The sequence below is a fragment of the Pararge aegeria genome, chromosome 8, assembly GCF_905163445.1.
Source record: "Pararge aegeria chromosome 8, ilParAegt1.1, whole genome shotgun sequence".
Taxonomy (NCBI): domain Eukaryota; kingdom Metazoa; phylum Arthropoda; class Insecta; order Lepidoptera; family Nymphalidae; genus Pararge; species Pararge aegeria.
In genome coordinates, this window is record NC_053187.1 from 6,763,464 (window position 1) to 6,780,860 (window position 17,397).

The 17,397-nt window shown below is 35.8% G+C and overlaps 1 protein-coding gene across 4 annotated transcripts in view; it reads right to left on the reverse strand.

Moving 5' to 3' along the window:
- Positions 1-1,262: 1,262 nt before the first annotated feature.
- The window catches only part of LOC120625586 (band 7 protein AGAP004871-like), a 174,511-nt gene continuing 158,376 nt past the window's right edge, over positions 1,263-17,397 (reverse strand). The window contains exons 1-9 of one of the 4 annotated variants that reach the window (XM_039892647.1): positions 10,236-10,347; positions 10,118-10,159; positions 9,275-9,375; positions 6,839-6,994; positions 4,116-4,160; positions 3,560-3,657; positions 2,805-2,966; positions 2,214-2,379; positions 1,263-1,420 (exon numbers count right to left, since the gene is read on the reverse strand). In XM_039892647.1, coding sequence (XP_039748581.1) covers positions 1,277-1,420; positions 2,214-2,379; positions 2,805-2,966; positions 3,560-3,657; positions 4,116-4,160; positions 6,839-6,994; positions 9,275-9,375; positions 10,118-10,159; positions 10,236-10,287 — 966 coding nt within the window. In that variant the 5' untranslated portion in view covers positions 10,288-10,347 and the 3' untranslated portion in view covers positions 1,263-1,276. Of the gene's footprint in view, positions 1,421-2,213; positions 2,380-2,804; positions 2,967-3,559; positions 3,658-4,115; positions 4,161-6,838; positions 6,995-9,274; positions 9,376-10,113; positions 10,160-10,235; positions 10,348-10,517; positions 10,665-17,397 lie in introns of those variants that run through there. The other 3 variants (XM_039892650.1, XM_039892648.1, XM_039892649.1) reach the window with 3 other exon arrangements.

The following is a 17,397-nucleotide window of genomic DNA, read 5'->3' on the forward strand; positions in this document are numbered from 1 at the left end:
TTTTGTACTGTTTCACAACCTACCAACCAATGCATCTCTAAATTAAGGCAATAGACAGCACAAAAAATTCACCGGGTTTTGAGTGTTGCAGAAATGCACCAACGAAAGGTGAAGCAGTGAATATTTTTGGTCAGTAAGATGTTCCGTTTATCAAAGTTTTAGTGTTGAGAAATAAATATACTACGATATCTAACCCCAAAGTAAGCCTAGCTTGTGTTATGAGAAGTAAGATGAGCGATGAATATTTTTATGAATAATGTACATAAATACTTATAATGTACAGATAAACGCCCAGACACTGAAAAACATTCGTGTTCATCACACAATCATGTTCGTTTATGTCGAGTGACTCGAACTCACGGCCATGGACTCAAAAAGCAGGATCGCCGCCCACTGCGCCAGCCGGCCGTCTAATGTCTATGCTATCTATATATTTACATCGTGCCTAAGTTCAAAAAACACAGATTCATGAACGTTTGTTGAACATCAAGATATATATTATCTTCCTATTTGATAAAAATATTAGGTCTACTTTGAAATATATGGATAACCAGGTTATTTTTACATAGTTTTTACATAAATGACAATGGTCCAGGATTAGATCTCCATTTTTGGCCAAGAACTATAAGGTGGGTACGTACTGGGTTTTTCTGTAAACTTCCAGAGTTAGGAAATTGGCGAATGGCGGTGTACGCTTTCATGTCACGGAGAGGGGCTGCCGGCAGAGGAAAATAAATAGCCTGATGATATTGATTTAGTTTACATTTATAAAAAACGGAACGGAACTATTGTTTACATCAAAAAATATGAAGGAAACAATAGTATAGTTTATAGTTCATTCTTTCTTTCTCATTTTATTACCGCCGACTAAGCGTGACCGACAAAACACAAATACCTAATACTTTGAGTTTTAGAATTCGTTTGGCTATTCAACAGGCCAATGCTGCTTTCGAAGACGTTTAAGATTTTAGCTTTTTAGTTTTATTTTTGTACATAGGTTATTTTGGTTTATAAATCTTTTATTGGTAATCTTTAATAATGAAATATTTGATTCACAGGAAAAGGTTTATCTAAATATTTTTACGGATAAATCTGCTGTTAAAATGGAATTTAACATATTATAATAAATTTCAATTGAATATTTTGAAATAATATCACAGCAAAACACCTTTAAAATATTTAAAATGAAACTTAAAAACGTAGAATTTGTTTTATAAAGTATACAGTATTAAGGACTCTTGGAAGAAAACAACCTATTTGACTTAAAATATATTATTCAAATTGGAAGTGCAGGAGCTGGTCTGCTAGGACCTGGCCCGGCTCCGCTCATGAAAGTTTTTAGGAAGTCCATTGGGAAAGGGAAGATAATCGTGGAGTTCTTTTCCGCTGATATCGTGTTTAGTGATTGCAGGTAGCGTAGCTGTAAACAAACGAAAAATCAAAATGAACGTCAAAATATTTTTTTTTCCATTATGTAGGCAACTATGTTGACGAAGTTCATTTTAAAAGTTCCAACATTGGTCTGGACCAAGAAGAAGTCTACTACAAACACAGCCGGGTTATCATCACCATTTCACATTTATAGCAATGAGATTCTAGCTATATTTTTGGAGATGAAGATGGATATTATCTTTAAAATCTTACGACTGTTATTTCTTGCTATGAAGTATCCATTACAAGTGGACTAAAATACATACATCAATTAAGAATATCATGGTTAACTACCATGATTAAACTGACTACTTTCAATAAAAAACTGTTTTGAAATCGGTTAGACCCGCGACGATAACACAGAAACACAGACATATAGAAAAACAGACTATACTAAACTATATTATGTACACAGTTTATTATATAAACTGTGTACATAATATAGTTTTTTTCAGCTAAATGAAGGAAAAAATTTGCATTACTAGGGTCATATAAATAATATCGTAATGAACACTTGAGTACTTCGGTCACATACCCAGGAAGGCTCGAGCAGTATAGATAAGCTGATACTGACAGGCACGCGGACGTAACCCGAGATGGGGGACTGTCCATGTGAGGGAAGCACTCGATACACTCCTATCTACAGTGTTTATCTTGCGTCGGAGAATCGGAGGAGATGGAGAAACATAGTAAAGCGGGCAATATCAGTTAGGAGCCACGATCGTTAGTAATGAAAAAGCGAGTCAGGGAGAAGAAGAAGAAGAAATAATATAGATCCTTACTTGCAGGGCAGTAGGGTTGTCAATCATAACAAGAGATGCTTCTCTTAAAGCCTTTGATGCCTTTATCTCTCCTTCAGCGGCGATAATCTTGGCGCGGGCTTCTCGGTCCGCCTCGGCCTCAGCTGCCATTGCTCTTTGCAGTTGGACCGGTAATCTGACATCTTTGCTGGGGAACAATGTTACAGCAACCGTCAAATGTCAATTTATACCTAGCTCGGATGATTGCAGATTGCAAAAACTGTCTTACGCCCGAAATTATTAATCAGTCTAATAGTAGATACCTATCAGTGGCATGCACTTCATACACGCACAAAAGCACTGCCTACCCATATTATTTTATATAGCTCGTATTGGAGGGTAAATTTTCCATTTTATGCCATGTATCTGCTTCATGGCCGAGGATCCTGTGGACGCCACTGATACCCATCAGTTTAATCTTTGCAGTCTAAAATTAACTATTCAAATAACGGATTTAATTTAGAAATGGATATACATTATACCCTGAAATAAAGCCTTTTTATCCCAGGAAAATGTACGGTTCCCGCAAGATTCATGAAAAACCAATAAACCGAGTACGAAAAAATCTCTTACATCTCCACCCTCTCCACTTCGACTCCCCAAGGATCAGTGGCAACATCCAAGTTGGTTTGCATCATGTGACTGATAGCTTCGCGGTCGGAGAGCAACTGAGCTAGATCCCTCATTCCAAGCACGTTACGAAGTGTTGTGGCTGCCAAAAGGCGGGTAGACGCACTGCAGATTAAAAAAAATCAACAACAATCAACATCATCGTCATAATTAAAAACATATTGTTTACATTTTGAAACGGATAACAAAAGGACATAACTTTTTTCATTATTTCGTCCTGTTGCAGTGATGATGGTAGTCGGCTAATTTTTCAGGGGGACCCCCGTAGTCTAGTCGTTTTCTACGCGGCATAGAACTGTGAGTCGCTTACTGGTAATCTTTGTCGGTAGGGTGGTAACTAGCAGTGACGTGCACTTCGTACATGCACAAAAGCAGTGCCTACCCTAAAATTGATATATAACTCGTAAAGTTAAAATAATTATATATACTCGTATATGGGGGATTACTATTGGCATTTTTTTGCTATCTTCCTACTGTATGCATACCCTGGTAGGAAACCTAGTGCACGCCACTGGTAACTAGCCACGGGTGAAGCCACCCACTAGACGTAAACAGAGAAAATTCAGAAATTATATATGCCCAAATTGCCCCAGCTGGGAGTCGTTCCCGGGACCTCCCACTTAAACCAAAGAGATTACCACTGCGCAGTAAGGTTGTCGACTGTCGAGGTGTTACATAAAGCAACTAAATTTTTTTACCTGTAATCGGCTACCCTGATAACAGCGTTCAAAGGCTCTTTTATTCTATAGTAGACGACAGCATCTACTGCTACTGTAACTGAATCTCTTGTAAGCACCTGCAAAGAGTCATGGTTTAAAAAATATTAAGTTAGATAGTGACCAGTGGACTTACTCGTACATAACACTATCATTTTTTTTAAATTCTGCATTAGCCCTTGACTGCAATATCACCTGGTGGTAAATCAGTATGAGAATAGCTTAGTACTGCCCCCGATAAGTTCTATCACAAAATGACACTTTAATATAGCTTAAACTCAAAATGCAATAAGCGTCCTCAAATCCTTATTAATAATGCGAATGTGAGTGTGTTTTTTTTAACGCTTTCGAACCGATTCACATACACGTTGTCAATGGTACAGAAATGTATAAACACATGCCAAATGATACGTTTTATCTAGAAATCAAGTACCTACTGTTCTTGAGAGACGGAAAAATACTTTTTAGAAATATACAACACGCATTTTTTTAATTTTGTTTAATTACGCTACGAGATAGCTTTTGACTGCAATCTTACCTGGTGGTCAGTGATGATGCAGTTGAAACTTGGTAGAGGGCTAACCTGTGGGAGAGCATGGCAGTTTTATTTAACCCAAACCCCTAATTCGTTTATACGTGGCACGTCTGTGTCGGTACGGTGGAAACTAGCCATGGCCGAAGCCTCCCACGAGACAAAATTGATTGACAAAGTCGCATATATAAACAGTACCTAGGTACTGTTAAATAATACCGTAATAAGTGTTTAATAATAGGTGATATAAACAGTACCTAGGTACTGTATATATCACCTATTATTAAACACTTATTATTAAATATATCTATATATAATCACCTATTATTAAATTTTTTACTTGCTGATTTTGTAGGATATAAAAAAAATTATCATTGCTGGTGTTTCAGCAATCTTTACTGGTCTTTAACTATTAACATTGAGATTCCCAAGTCGATTTACTGTCTACGTATAAATCTGGCGAACAAATGAGGTCGCCTGCGTCATGTCTTTTATCAGATCTCGACATGTTCAAATAAACATTGATCATACACAAATTATGATATTGAACGCGTGTAAAATGTGGAATTACTCGATTAATTAAATGTAACGGCCTTGATAAGTTAATTTAATGATATCGGTCTCGAATTAAACTTTTGGTCTTTAAACAATTTTAATTAAAGTATTGGACATTATTTGCATGATATTAATAATACTGCGATGAGAGAGGCGATCGTGCTTAGCAGTGAGACATAAAAGCAGAAGGCATTGTACATTGTATCAAAATATACAATATAGTTATACGGTTATTTATAAGGTACAGTATTCTCAGTACATGTGTGTAACTCACACTTGACGGACTTTTTTTCAATTCTTTCTGAGTAGGTAATACTTATAAATTCTAGTCTTCTATTTTTTTTTAATTTTTTTTTCCACTGACGACTAGATTACAGGAATTTTCCAAATTTACTTCCTTAGATTCTGATGCATTTGTCTACAGACATTATAAAGTATATTTTTATTATGTGCAATATGTGTTTTTTCGCATTTTTGGCACGTAAATAATTTTTGAAAACCAATAATAATTTGAACTAGATATCAACGCAATATAAAAGAGAGTAATAATCATTGTTTAATGATACAATAATCACGGTATTAATAGACGGAATATAATCCAGAACAGTAACAACTGGTTAACAAGAAGCGATTGTTATTACGTCGTAAAACTTTGATTGATAGTTTATACGCACATCAATCAATGAACGGGCGCGGCGGTGGCTGAATTACCGGCATTTGGGTTAACTGTTTTCAATACCAATGCCAATTCAGAATCGCCTTTGTTAGCGGCCATGTGTTCGCTTCAAGTTTGTAATTTGCGGATGCGGAGAAGGGTCTCCATCTTCATCCATCGTCTATCCGGGACCGCATGTAGGGAGTTCTGGTCTCTCACATGAGTCACATGTGGCTAAGGCTACCGTGCCTCACATAAAGATCAATGATTTGGGGGACTGTTTCTCTCATCAATTGATGCCTTTATGGGTATTGGATAGAAGCAGGCGTTACTTTGCGAAAATCCATGATATATTGTGAAAAATAAGCTGAATTTACTATACTCCGCGAAAAGCAGTAGAATCTGTATTTATAATTTCTTTAATCCGTATACTCCACACCGAACAGATCTTCGGCATTGTACCATCTACGCACGCTTCGCTCGGAAACCGGAGCATCCTCGGGATGAATAAATAAATGTTGACTTTACAATGAATAATTGTTAAGTCAACCCTCCTGAGGATCCGGAGGCCCCAAGTTTATAGGGTTTTGTCAACAAAATTAGAAGCCAGCAACTACTATTACTACTTACTCGGCGTCTGACCTTACCGGATATCTCAATATTAATGCTCAAGGTAGATAGATTTCAAACAAGCCGGAGGAATTCCAATAATATAGCTATACCCAGCTTACGAAGCCCGCTACGGTTAAGATAACGACGTGATTACGGACTATGCACTATTATGAATAAAAAATAAAAAAAAACATGTATTGGATATGAGCCAGATTTTGCGTAACTAATAATATATAAATAAATAAATAAATATACTACGACAATACACACACCGCCATTTAGTCCCAAAGTAAGCGTAGCTTGTGTTATGGCTACTAAGATAATTGATGATATGATGATTGATGGATATTTTTATTAATAATATACATAAATACTTATAATATACATATAAACACCCAGCCACTGAAAAACATTCATGTTCATTACACAATCATTTTCCAATTGTGGGAATCGAACCCACAACCTTGGACTCAGAAAGCCGGGTCGCTGTCCACTGTGCCAATCGGCCGTCGAAATAGGATAACTTATGTAAGTTGATGTGTATTTAAAGAATGCTAGACTTAAGAATACAAGACAGGCGAAATATACGGTAAAGTAATGATTATTTATACATAATCTATATAGGTCTTTATTCAGGAAAAGGAAAATAATTTAGAATCCTTTTCTTTTTCTATCTGTTTTCTGGTGGACTAATCTGTCCTACTAGTAGGACCGCATGGATGACTAGCTTATGCTAGTCGTAAGCACTGCGAAGATTTTTAGCGCCAATTCTGCTCGTCTTATAAAACGATAATCTATTTTCAAAATTTGTTTGGCTATTAACAGTTAGTATATTTTTTAATCGCTATAATTTCGACCTCGAGGCGACCACTAATAGTTTTACTAAATAAGTGATAGTAATACCTACCTCTTGAGGTGGCACATCAAATGATACTGTTCGTAAATCCACTTTCCTGTATGTATCAATACATGGCAATACGAAAAAAAGTCCTGGACCCCTGACACCACCTTTCCTTAAACGGCCAAGGCGAAATATCACTGCACGTTCGAACTCTTGAACCACCTGAAAAAGGGAGAAAAAAATATTTTGCAATCCTTTTGAGAGGAAAAACGAAATATTATATTGAGTTTCGTTTCTTAGTCACGTCACGTCTAGGTACTGCTTGCTATACATAACCCTTCTTATTAAATTCTTCTCTTATTATGCTATTATTATTTTACGTTACTGCGTAAACTTTAGAAGGGTAGAAAAAATTTAGTCGTCTTCGTAAGCTTATAATGCTATCAGGTCAACATTAGGTCTGAATACAACTGGTAGTTATTTAAAGGTAAGACTCCATGGTTTAAGGACCAAGGTCTACAAAAATGACTTCCATTCATTTTTGTCGACCTTGGTACCTATGAAAACTATAACTGTAACCGCACGTATGTAAATAAATATAACGTTTCATGAATGCTGAAAACATCCAAGTTTGTATTTAGCGCCAAAAAATATCAAGCGATTAAACACATTAGGCACAGGTGTTTTTTTCGGTAAGACTCCATGGATAATAAAATTAAATTAATTTGATCCGTAAATTTTATTCATGGTTTTCTAAGAACAATGAAGTTTCCCACTTTAATGCTCATCCTACAAAAAGTAAGTAGTTTGTATCTTGATCCACTTTTAGAAGACTGCCAGCGATAGCTAGAAGCCCGACAAAGTGTGAAGCGCAAATAAAAAGATCTTTTACCTAAAGTCAGTGCAATTTAATACCTGTCAATCTGTCAATAGGTAAATATGGTTCACAATTTACTACCCGAACCGGTGTTTCATAATGTTATTTTGGCTTCGTTTGAAAAGGTTTATTTCTTGCGAGCGTTGCATATTATAAATCTATTAACACCTTCTGCTGTAATATGGTTGCTAATTAGGTGTTTTATTCATTCGATTTGAAAATAGCCTCCTGAAATACATTTCAAGGACGCAGCTACAACGTAACGAGCATTCTTAGTGGAAAAAACTCGTTTTTATTAAACCACTTCGTTGGTCTAGTGATTGGCATGCTGAACTACGTCATGTGGTTGATTCCGGGAATGGTATGGTATCGGGTTTTTTTAATTAAACAATTGCAGTAGCAGTCCCGAGGAATTTGGTGTTGTTCACTGGCATACTTCGAACAGCACGTTAAATTGCTGTCGATTATTATAACTAACATTAGCTAATAATAGTTAAAGCCCACCAGCCATTAATTTAGCAGCGTGGTGGATCTGATATGGATGCACCAATAATCTCTTTCTACGGGTGAAGAGGTTTATGGCCAGCAATGGGACGTTAATAGGCTAGATAATATCTGCTGCCACGTTATTTGTTCGCGTTTATCACGGCTTTTTACGAAGCCCGGATCCCACCGTTTCTTTTCCTGCAATAAAAAGTTAGGCTACTTGTCAGTCTTTGTCATTTCAGCTAACTCTATGCCTTATATCAAGTTAATTGGTTGCTTAGCTAGGGCGCGAAGGAAAGAAAACAAAGAAGCACACTTTCGCAAATAACATTAGTAAGGACGTTTCGGTGAATTTAACCAATTTTTTTTTCTAAGGTGAAGCAATTGAAGACTCAGTAACTCCAAGTCGGCCTACTGATAATGAAAATTTAGAAATTGTTAATTCCCAAATAACCCCTGCCGGGAATCAAACCAGGGAGCTCCTGCTTAAATTCACAGCGCTCACCGTTTCAACAGGGAGCTTGTCTAAAACTCATATAACCTATATTTACCTATACTTATATTAGCCTATATATTTATTATAACGGCGCTATATTAACCGTAAAGTATTAAGAACTTGAACGTGAATTTTTGTTTCGTTTCATATTTTGAATTTTAGACTAATTTAAACTTGAATTATTATTATTAAACTTTTGGTTTTCATTTTTTTATTATGTTTAAATTATTACTATAACAAGCACTAAATAGCGTGGTTGTCAGTTCAGTTGATGCTGGCGCTACAAGTATCTAAAAAACAGCGCTAGCTTTGTCGCTAATAAATAGCGAGCCTCCGAGTGTGTGCCTTAATGTTAGCTAAGCTTATAATATTATTGATTTATTGTTATTGTATCTAGAACTAATAATCAAGCATGACTATAAATTAATGTTTAAAACCTTAATTATTTTAATAATCCTATTTAATTTTTATTCAAACAACCATATTTCAAAACTGATTCATCTTTCCCTTTATATATTAATTAGATTAAAAAAGCGGAAAATAATACCTAATACCCTTGTATGTCTGTTTTAGGTTTTATATTATCAACTGAGACGAAATTAGGAACGCAAATTTATAGCGGCCGGATTATAAATTGAGTTACCTTAAAACATTCGAACAGTGAAAACGGGAACGTGACAATAATGAGAAGATATGAAAAAAATGTTGCGCATTTCTCGACACATCCAGCAGCTTCCGGACTTGCTGAAATAGAGTAAAAATTGTTTAAAACGTGAAATATAATTTATCTGAAAGATCTGTATCTCTTATCATAAGGCAGATCTTTTTATTATATCAATAGTTGTCCGTTGATCCGTCGGTCTAAGTGTCCATAGCACAGAAACACATTGTTGTCAAACAATAGGTATTTGTATGCACGGAATTATTATAATCAATATCAAATGTTTTTTTTTAAATAAAATAACTTTTGTTTGTAGTAAAAAAAAAATCGTTTGAAAGCCTTTCTTACGCAGTCATTAAAAAAACCGTCGTTACGCCTCAATTTTCAATGAGGCTCTTAAAGTCAAACTTATCGTGTGCGCTGAACTGTGACTGTGACTATTTTACGCTGTAGCATCATAAGGGTTTATGGAATAATATAATTAAATATCATTTATCAATATCATAGGAAATTAAATTAATGCTGTTTGCATTAAAGAGAGACTGCTAGAGTTTTTCACAAAAAGTAATTTCTTGGTTGCACCCCTAATAATACAGAACCCTCTCAGAGCGCATATTCCAAGAACACTTGACTATATTTATTGTAAGCAGCCGCATTAGCAAATGTATACACATAAAATGGAATACGTATTATATCGTAACAATCTGTAGTTTTTTTAACTTTTTAACTTATATTTAGTGACGAAACCGAGCTTTAGAAAGCGCACTATACTTACTTTTACCGTTATCTAACTCAACAACGCACTTTTACAAACGATATACTTACACATTTGTATCGTGATAGCACAAGTCGTACCCGTATCACAATCTAAAATATTTAATTACTCAAATTAATTTTTAATACACAAAACGATTTTTTGCACACTCCATCGATAATTACTTACGGCTGGGTACGTTATCACGCCTAGTGCTAACCGTTCTCAATTCCGTTTGCATCGTGAACTAAACTTATGCAAATCGTTACGGAGATAACATTAAACGTCCATAACGCGTTTAATTCAGCTAACATACACTGCTCGCGCTGACATCCCGACTAACTTACTGTCAGAAGAGGCCGCATGTTTACGCGACCCAAAATCAACGCGATTCCAACTAAAAATATCAATTACAATGCCAATGTTCTAAAATATAGCGAATTTAGTTTCGTTTACTGAAAATTTATTTACGTATTTCGAAGTAGCACTCCACTTCACCCGAGTCCTTGTCGAGGCAACCGAAATCCATGACGCGGGTACGGAGTTCGATGCTCAAACGAATTCCCGCATCAATCAATTTAAGTGTCCGCAGTGTGATCTAACCGGTGTCTATATTGGTACTACGGTGAGCAAAGGATGGTCAGGTTGACGGTAAAAATAAATAGATAAATAACGCACTTTCCATGTCGAGAGAACGGGCGCTCTCTGGACCGGGATGCTCCAAGAAAAGTGTTAGTGAAACTCGCGCTATAGGTACCTACTTTATGCTGGGATGTTTAGATAATAATATTACTAATATTAGAGCGTCTGCTTAAGAGTAAGCTCATTATTGCTGAGGCGAAAAATTAACCGGATCGAACCGACAGACCACAAACTAATGGTTCGCCCTGGGAAATGACCTTAAGGCCTTGTGTGGGACCTGTGAGGTATCAGCTTGATTACATTTACAGCGTGACACTACATTCGCCAAGATGATGATATTTTACTTAAAAAAAAGTTCGGGATATAAACGTGTTACCGTATACTTATATCAAACAATATCGATTAAAAATACTTATAAAATACAGATAAACACCCAGACACTGCCAAACATTCATGTTCATCACACAAACATTTTCCAGTTGTGGGATTCGAACCTACGACCTTGGACTCAGCAAGCAGGGTCGCTGCCCACTGTGCCAATCGGCCATCATAATCATCTAAAATTTGGCTTTAATTTCCTTCTTCGTTTAGAGTAATTACTCCTTGTTTCATATTATATATATATTTGCTGATAGACCGACTGAAAGACGTCTATCAATGCGTCCGTTTGCTCCGTGCATTTTGTCCATTATTGCAAAATTGCATTTGGCCTGCACTTCCCGGGATTTTAACGAGAAAACTTAAAACAATAATACACTACACAGATAGCGTCTATAGCAAATTTGGCTTAGTTGTCATTACGTAAGATAACTAAGGTAACTAGTAGGAAAGGCAAGAAATCGACGATATAATTATTGTGTCCACATAAACAATTCCAACCACTTTTCTTGATTTAATCGTGAAATTATCTTTTATTATCCGTACCACCACAAACTTATGTATGCGGAAGCGTGTTTTTCTCTGTTCGTTATATTTTTATGGTTCATACGCTCATCTTACGGATAATCTATTCATAACCATCTTCCATAACTCACTAATGTCCCACTGCTGGGAATCATAAACGGTTCTAAAGCATAGACCCACCACGCTGCTCTAATGCGGGTTGGTTTGCTTTAACGTCTGTTATCACAAGTCAGTGTTTTTAACCCAAACCAATGACGGCTTAATGTGGTCTCTGAGGCACTTTAATCCGGCTGGCAGTAAGGATTATTGTTTAACATTAATACACAATATCTACTAATTAATAGTCTAGTGCCGATTTTGATGACTTTCATTCGATTGCATCAAACGGGAAATATTTTTGGGGATATAATTATTCATAGATTTATACTCTTTTACCCAATCTGTTCAGTACATAAAATTAATATGTCATTAGAATTTATAGAATCATTAGAAATGTAGAAGTCTCACAAGACTTGTGACGTCACTAAAAAGTAATATAGCGAACATACTGAAAAGTATATTGGCAAAAAAAAAACATTGTTAAGGTAGCACATGAGATTCCAAAGTCTCGATAGATTTTTCTTAGTTTTGCGTGTACTACTTTCTGGGAAAAAGTAGCGGATAACTTACTATTAACATGGTTCTGTACTATCTTGTATGCTAATCGTCAAAAGTTGTTCTGAACTTTGCACTTCTGTTCTTCACCTAGTGACCACTCGTTTAATGAACCGGTTATGCATTCCTATTTAATTAACGAAAGATGTAATAGAAGGAAAAGGGCGAATAGAAGTAGGTATTTACTGATCAAATTATATACTTTTATACATAAACATAATAAAAAGCATGCATAGCAAATGTTTTTTTTTAGTGACTTTGGACTCTTCAAAATTGTAAGTACCTATCTACCCAGTGGTTCCCCCAAGCAAGCTGTTTTCAACTTCAGCGAAATGGCAGAATTGCAGCGTCTCTCAGTGCTTTAAAAGTGATCTAATTTGATGAATGAATAAAGTGAATGTGAAAATGTAAATTGTTAATGCTGTCACCACTGAGTTTCTTGCTGGCTTCTTCTCGGGAGACTATGTATTTTGTAACAGTGGTAGAGTCACTATAAACGACTTTTCGTTTTTAAAGTTTTCGGCAGGCAGATTCTATTGGCAGGTTTCGCGGAGGTCTTCACATCCGATAGCATCAGCAGACAAGAAGTGTGACGCGGTCAGTTTTTCACTGGTGGAGAAAAGGAACCGTTTACTTAAAAATAAACGTAGTACAGCGCCTGTGGCAAATACACTGAAAGCGGAATAAGCTATGTAGAGATTCATGCATCATGCATGAATTTGGGTAGATCGAACTATGACATAAAACAATACATCCTGAAAACGTACAAGAAACTTCTAGAAGACAGGTCTGAGGGAAGTACTCTAACAACTCGTATTTTTTCGAATATAATTTCCACAGTAGCCTGTGCTCCCTGACCTGCATGCACGACACGACACGCGAACGCAAGTAAGCGACGTTAAATTCACATATAGGGGTGTGCTTCCTGAACTGCTTGCTATGTTTATACATAAGGACGTGTTCCACAATTAGAACTTTTGGCCTATGGGCAAGCGCGTATATTTAAAGATTGTCATGTAGATTATATAATGATTTCATTATTAAATTATGTTTTGATTTTCTTTAGTATTTTATATGGTTTTTATGGGCCTTGTTGCCTGATACTAATAAGTATATATAAAAAAGTAGTACGAAGTAGAGGGAAACCATTATATAACTATTCAGCAGTAAGGCCCTTTTCAAAGTAACTTAATAAATGGAAACATATATATCAAAATCATTTGATTTTTAGAAACGTAAAGTAACGTAAAGTTGGACATAACGATTATGTACTGGTTTTGATTACTGGAACACTGATTGCTTACCGAAGTAAGAGTTAGCTGAAATACGTGCACACATTGTCTTTTTTCTATTAATTAAGCAGGTACTATTTATTCATTAGAATTTCAAGATCCCATCCCATTTAATTTTATTTAATTCCTATAATCATTGTCATCACATTACCGGCCTACTACAAGGCATGATGGGTCTACTCTTAGTGTTAGTAGATAACTCTCCTAACTCCACTAACACCCGTAGTCCACCAAGCTGTTAAGTGCGGATTGGTAGACTACACGCTACTACTCAGGTATTTTATAGGTATTTATTTTATATAGGTATAGGTACTTTAAATTATACATAACTCACAATAAATCGGTTATTACCGGAAAACACAAATAAAATGACATTTTCTAAAAATTAATCCTAGCTAGATCAATTTATCACCCCCGAAACCCCCCGTATACTAAATTTCATGAAAATCGTTGGAGCCGATTCCGAGATTCCAATTATATATATACAAGAATTGCTCGTTTAAAGATATAAGACATGACACCTACCGACTTCAATAACTCTCAGATAAGTCTACCATCTAAATTCTTTTCAATCGTCATACACACTTTGTACTTGGCATTTTTTTTTGTTATACTACAAGTTAACCCTTGTCTGCAATCACACTTTGTGTTATTTGATTCTGCAGTCAAAGATAATTTCCTAGTCACCTTTTAGCCAGTATGGCAGCTATATTGATACCATACCCCTCGTTAGTTCCTACGCAACATCGTACCGGAACGCTAAATCACTTGGCATCTCTTTGTCGGTAGAGTCAGAATTTTTACGATGACTAAATACCTGGAAATCGCGAGAAAAACCTAATACCAGTTTGTAGTTATCAGCTGAAAATACAACTTTCTCAATTTTACTTATTAGTCTTTATACCTATATGAATGAGTTGCTCCACTTGACAACTATTTAAACAACATGTGCTACTGGGTCTGGGATACATACATAATTGGCTATTGCAATAACCTTCTCCTTACAAGATAAAATTAACGAGCTCTTGCCCGCGAATTTGTGCGCGTTTGTTTATTTTATATGCCCGGGCTCAAAATTATGAAATTTTTTTTCTCCAGGACGGATGGTATATTAGCAAAATCACGTATTTTCTTCATTATTATTAACCTAAGAGGTGATCATCACCATAATCATCATCATCACTTCAACCAATATGATGTCCACTGCTGGACATAGGCCTTTCCGTTCCAAACTCCACGAATCTGCAGCGGCTTCCTGCAACTCGATTGATGTCGTCTGTCCACCTAAATATTATATTAATTTCAAATGCCGTACGTAAAGCTTAAAATAGCCCCAGGGTCCAGATCTAAGCAGAATCTGTGAAGAGACTGTGAAAATAACACTGTATATTATCGGTCAATTTAATTAAAGCAAATAAAATATCGATGGAAGAAAACATCGTGAGGAAACCTGCATGCCTAAGAGTTTTAATAACGTTCTTAAAGGCGTGTGAAGTCTACCAATACGCACTAGGCCAGCGGGGTGGACAACGGCCTAAACACTTTTCATTCCGAGAGGAGACCTTTGCTCTGTGGTGGGTCGATAATGGGTTGAAGATGATGATGATGAATATCTGTAACTGCCCTGCACATAATGCATCAACGCAATACATTGAATACACTGAGGAAGCTAAAGAATTCCCATCAAAGAAAGTGTTTAAGTTTGTTAGTTTTAAGTCTTTATTGCACACACACACACATTTTATATAATTTAAACACAAATACAGAAGAAACTTAAAATAATAAAAATAAAATAGAGCGTGCAAAGGCGGTCTTATCACTAAAGCGGTCTTATATATATACAAAATAATTTTAATAAACTACTTATTCATGATAATACTACATACATATTATACATAATATATATAAGTATATACATATTTAAGCAATATACTACATACTATAATATTACATAGATAAGAAATGGTTTTCCAAACGCTTCTTGAATACATTTAGGGATTGAGCCTTACGTATGTCAGCAGGGAGGGAATTCCAGAGTCTGACACAATTAACCGTAAAAGAGTTACTATAGTATTTCGTGCGACTGAATGGAACCTGCAAAGTGCTACTGTCTCTGACACCAAACATATTGACAACGGGTGGCAATGGTAGATCGGCAATGATCTACGTGACAACTAACACGCATGGCCGCTGCCATAGTTATGAAGAAGAATCCTAACAAAACATCAATTCAAAATTTAAAAAAAACCCTGATTTTCAATACAGTGTACATTATTCAACTAGTCAAGGCCTTTCATTTCATACCCGTATTGAGGGAGTTATGAAAATAAACTTAATTTGACATTTTTGGCGGTGGCCGTTTTCGTCCGATTTTCAAGGAACATAAATATGTATGACGAAAAAGAACACTCCCAACTCATACGCCTTTCAATCAAACAAATAAAATCAATTCATCCGTTCGAGAAATACCATGCTATAGACAGACAAACACAAACACACACTGATACGTCAAACATATAACACCCCTTCGTTAATGCGTCGGAGGTTAAAATAAATAATATCAACTCCGCTACTGGATAAGTCGATGAATTTTTTCTGTTATGACTGCAGAACTCTAAAACGTGCATATTTTCACTATGCCTATATAATCCACATAGAAGTATTGCAAAACATAAACTGTGTTAGTATACCAATGAAAAACGACAGCTATTTTCCAATCAAATGCATTATATCTGTATGAACGGCATTTTATTGATTTTCTGGAATCCAAGTGCTTTTATGGAGTAAATTTGAAGTTATATGAAATCTCAATTACCTAGTGTTTAACATGTTCGATGACTATGGATCAGGAGTTCCTGGGCTCAAATCTCGGGTTCAAAAAATAATCAAAATTAATTTATATCATATAGGGATCTACTCTTCGTACAGGAATCAATAATTGATATCATCAATTATTGATTTCTGTCCAAAACGGTTGATGGTGTATTGGTAAAGTGTATTAGTAACTGCTGAGTTTCTTCCTAGTTTTTTCTCAACCTCCGCGAAACCTGAGGTTCTTTCGAGACCTACATTTGACACGGACTCTTTAAATCAACGACCCACCGGGTTGTATAGATCGCCCGTTTCTCAACTCCTTAGGGTGTAGCGTGATGTAAAAAAGCCTATAAACTTGTCCGCGTAAAATTTCGGATAAGTTCTCATAAAAACTTTAATCAATATACCCCCGATATACCTCGTCACGTTGCCCGTTTGAAAAGATAAGCCAATTTTTAAGGTAAGAAATCGTGTGCACAACAGCTATTACGTCACTAAAACATTGGCATATAGATAGATATGTATCTAACATTTAACCGTTGTAGTTTATTAATAAAACCAGAATAGGATTTGAGTGTAGACATTTGTTTAAGCTGATTTATTACCAATAAATCACCTGGTAAATATGCATCACTATTTATTGAAGGTTTATTTTGAATGGAAATGCATTGTGCAAAATATGAGGATTATAACTAAGGTTACCAGGTGTACATATGCAATTTCAGGGATTCAAATTATTGTTATAGTTTAATACCTTGGTAGTACCCAGTTCGACGTCCGATTGGCGCAGTGGGCAGCGGCCCTGCTTTCTGGGTCAAAGGCCGTGGGTTCGATTCCCACAACTGGAAAATGTTTGTGTGATGAACAGGAATGTTTTTCAGTGTCTGGGTGTCTATATGTATTTTATAAGTATTTATCTATATTATTCATAAAAAATTAAAATCAAGCTAGGCAAAAAATACAAAGTATTTACTTATTATATACATTTAAAAAAAATGTTGTATTATGTGGAGTTTGTAAAGCTCAATCGGTTTAAATGGCTCCAA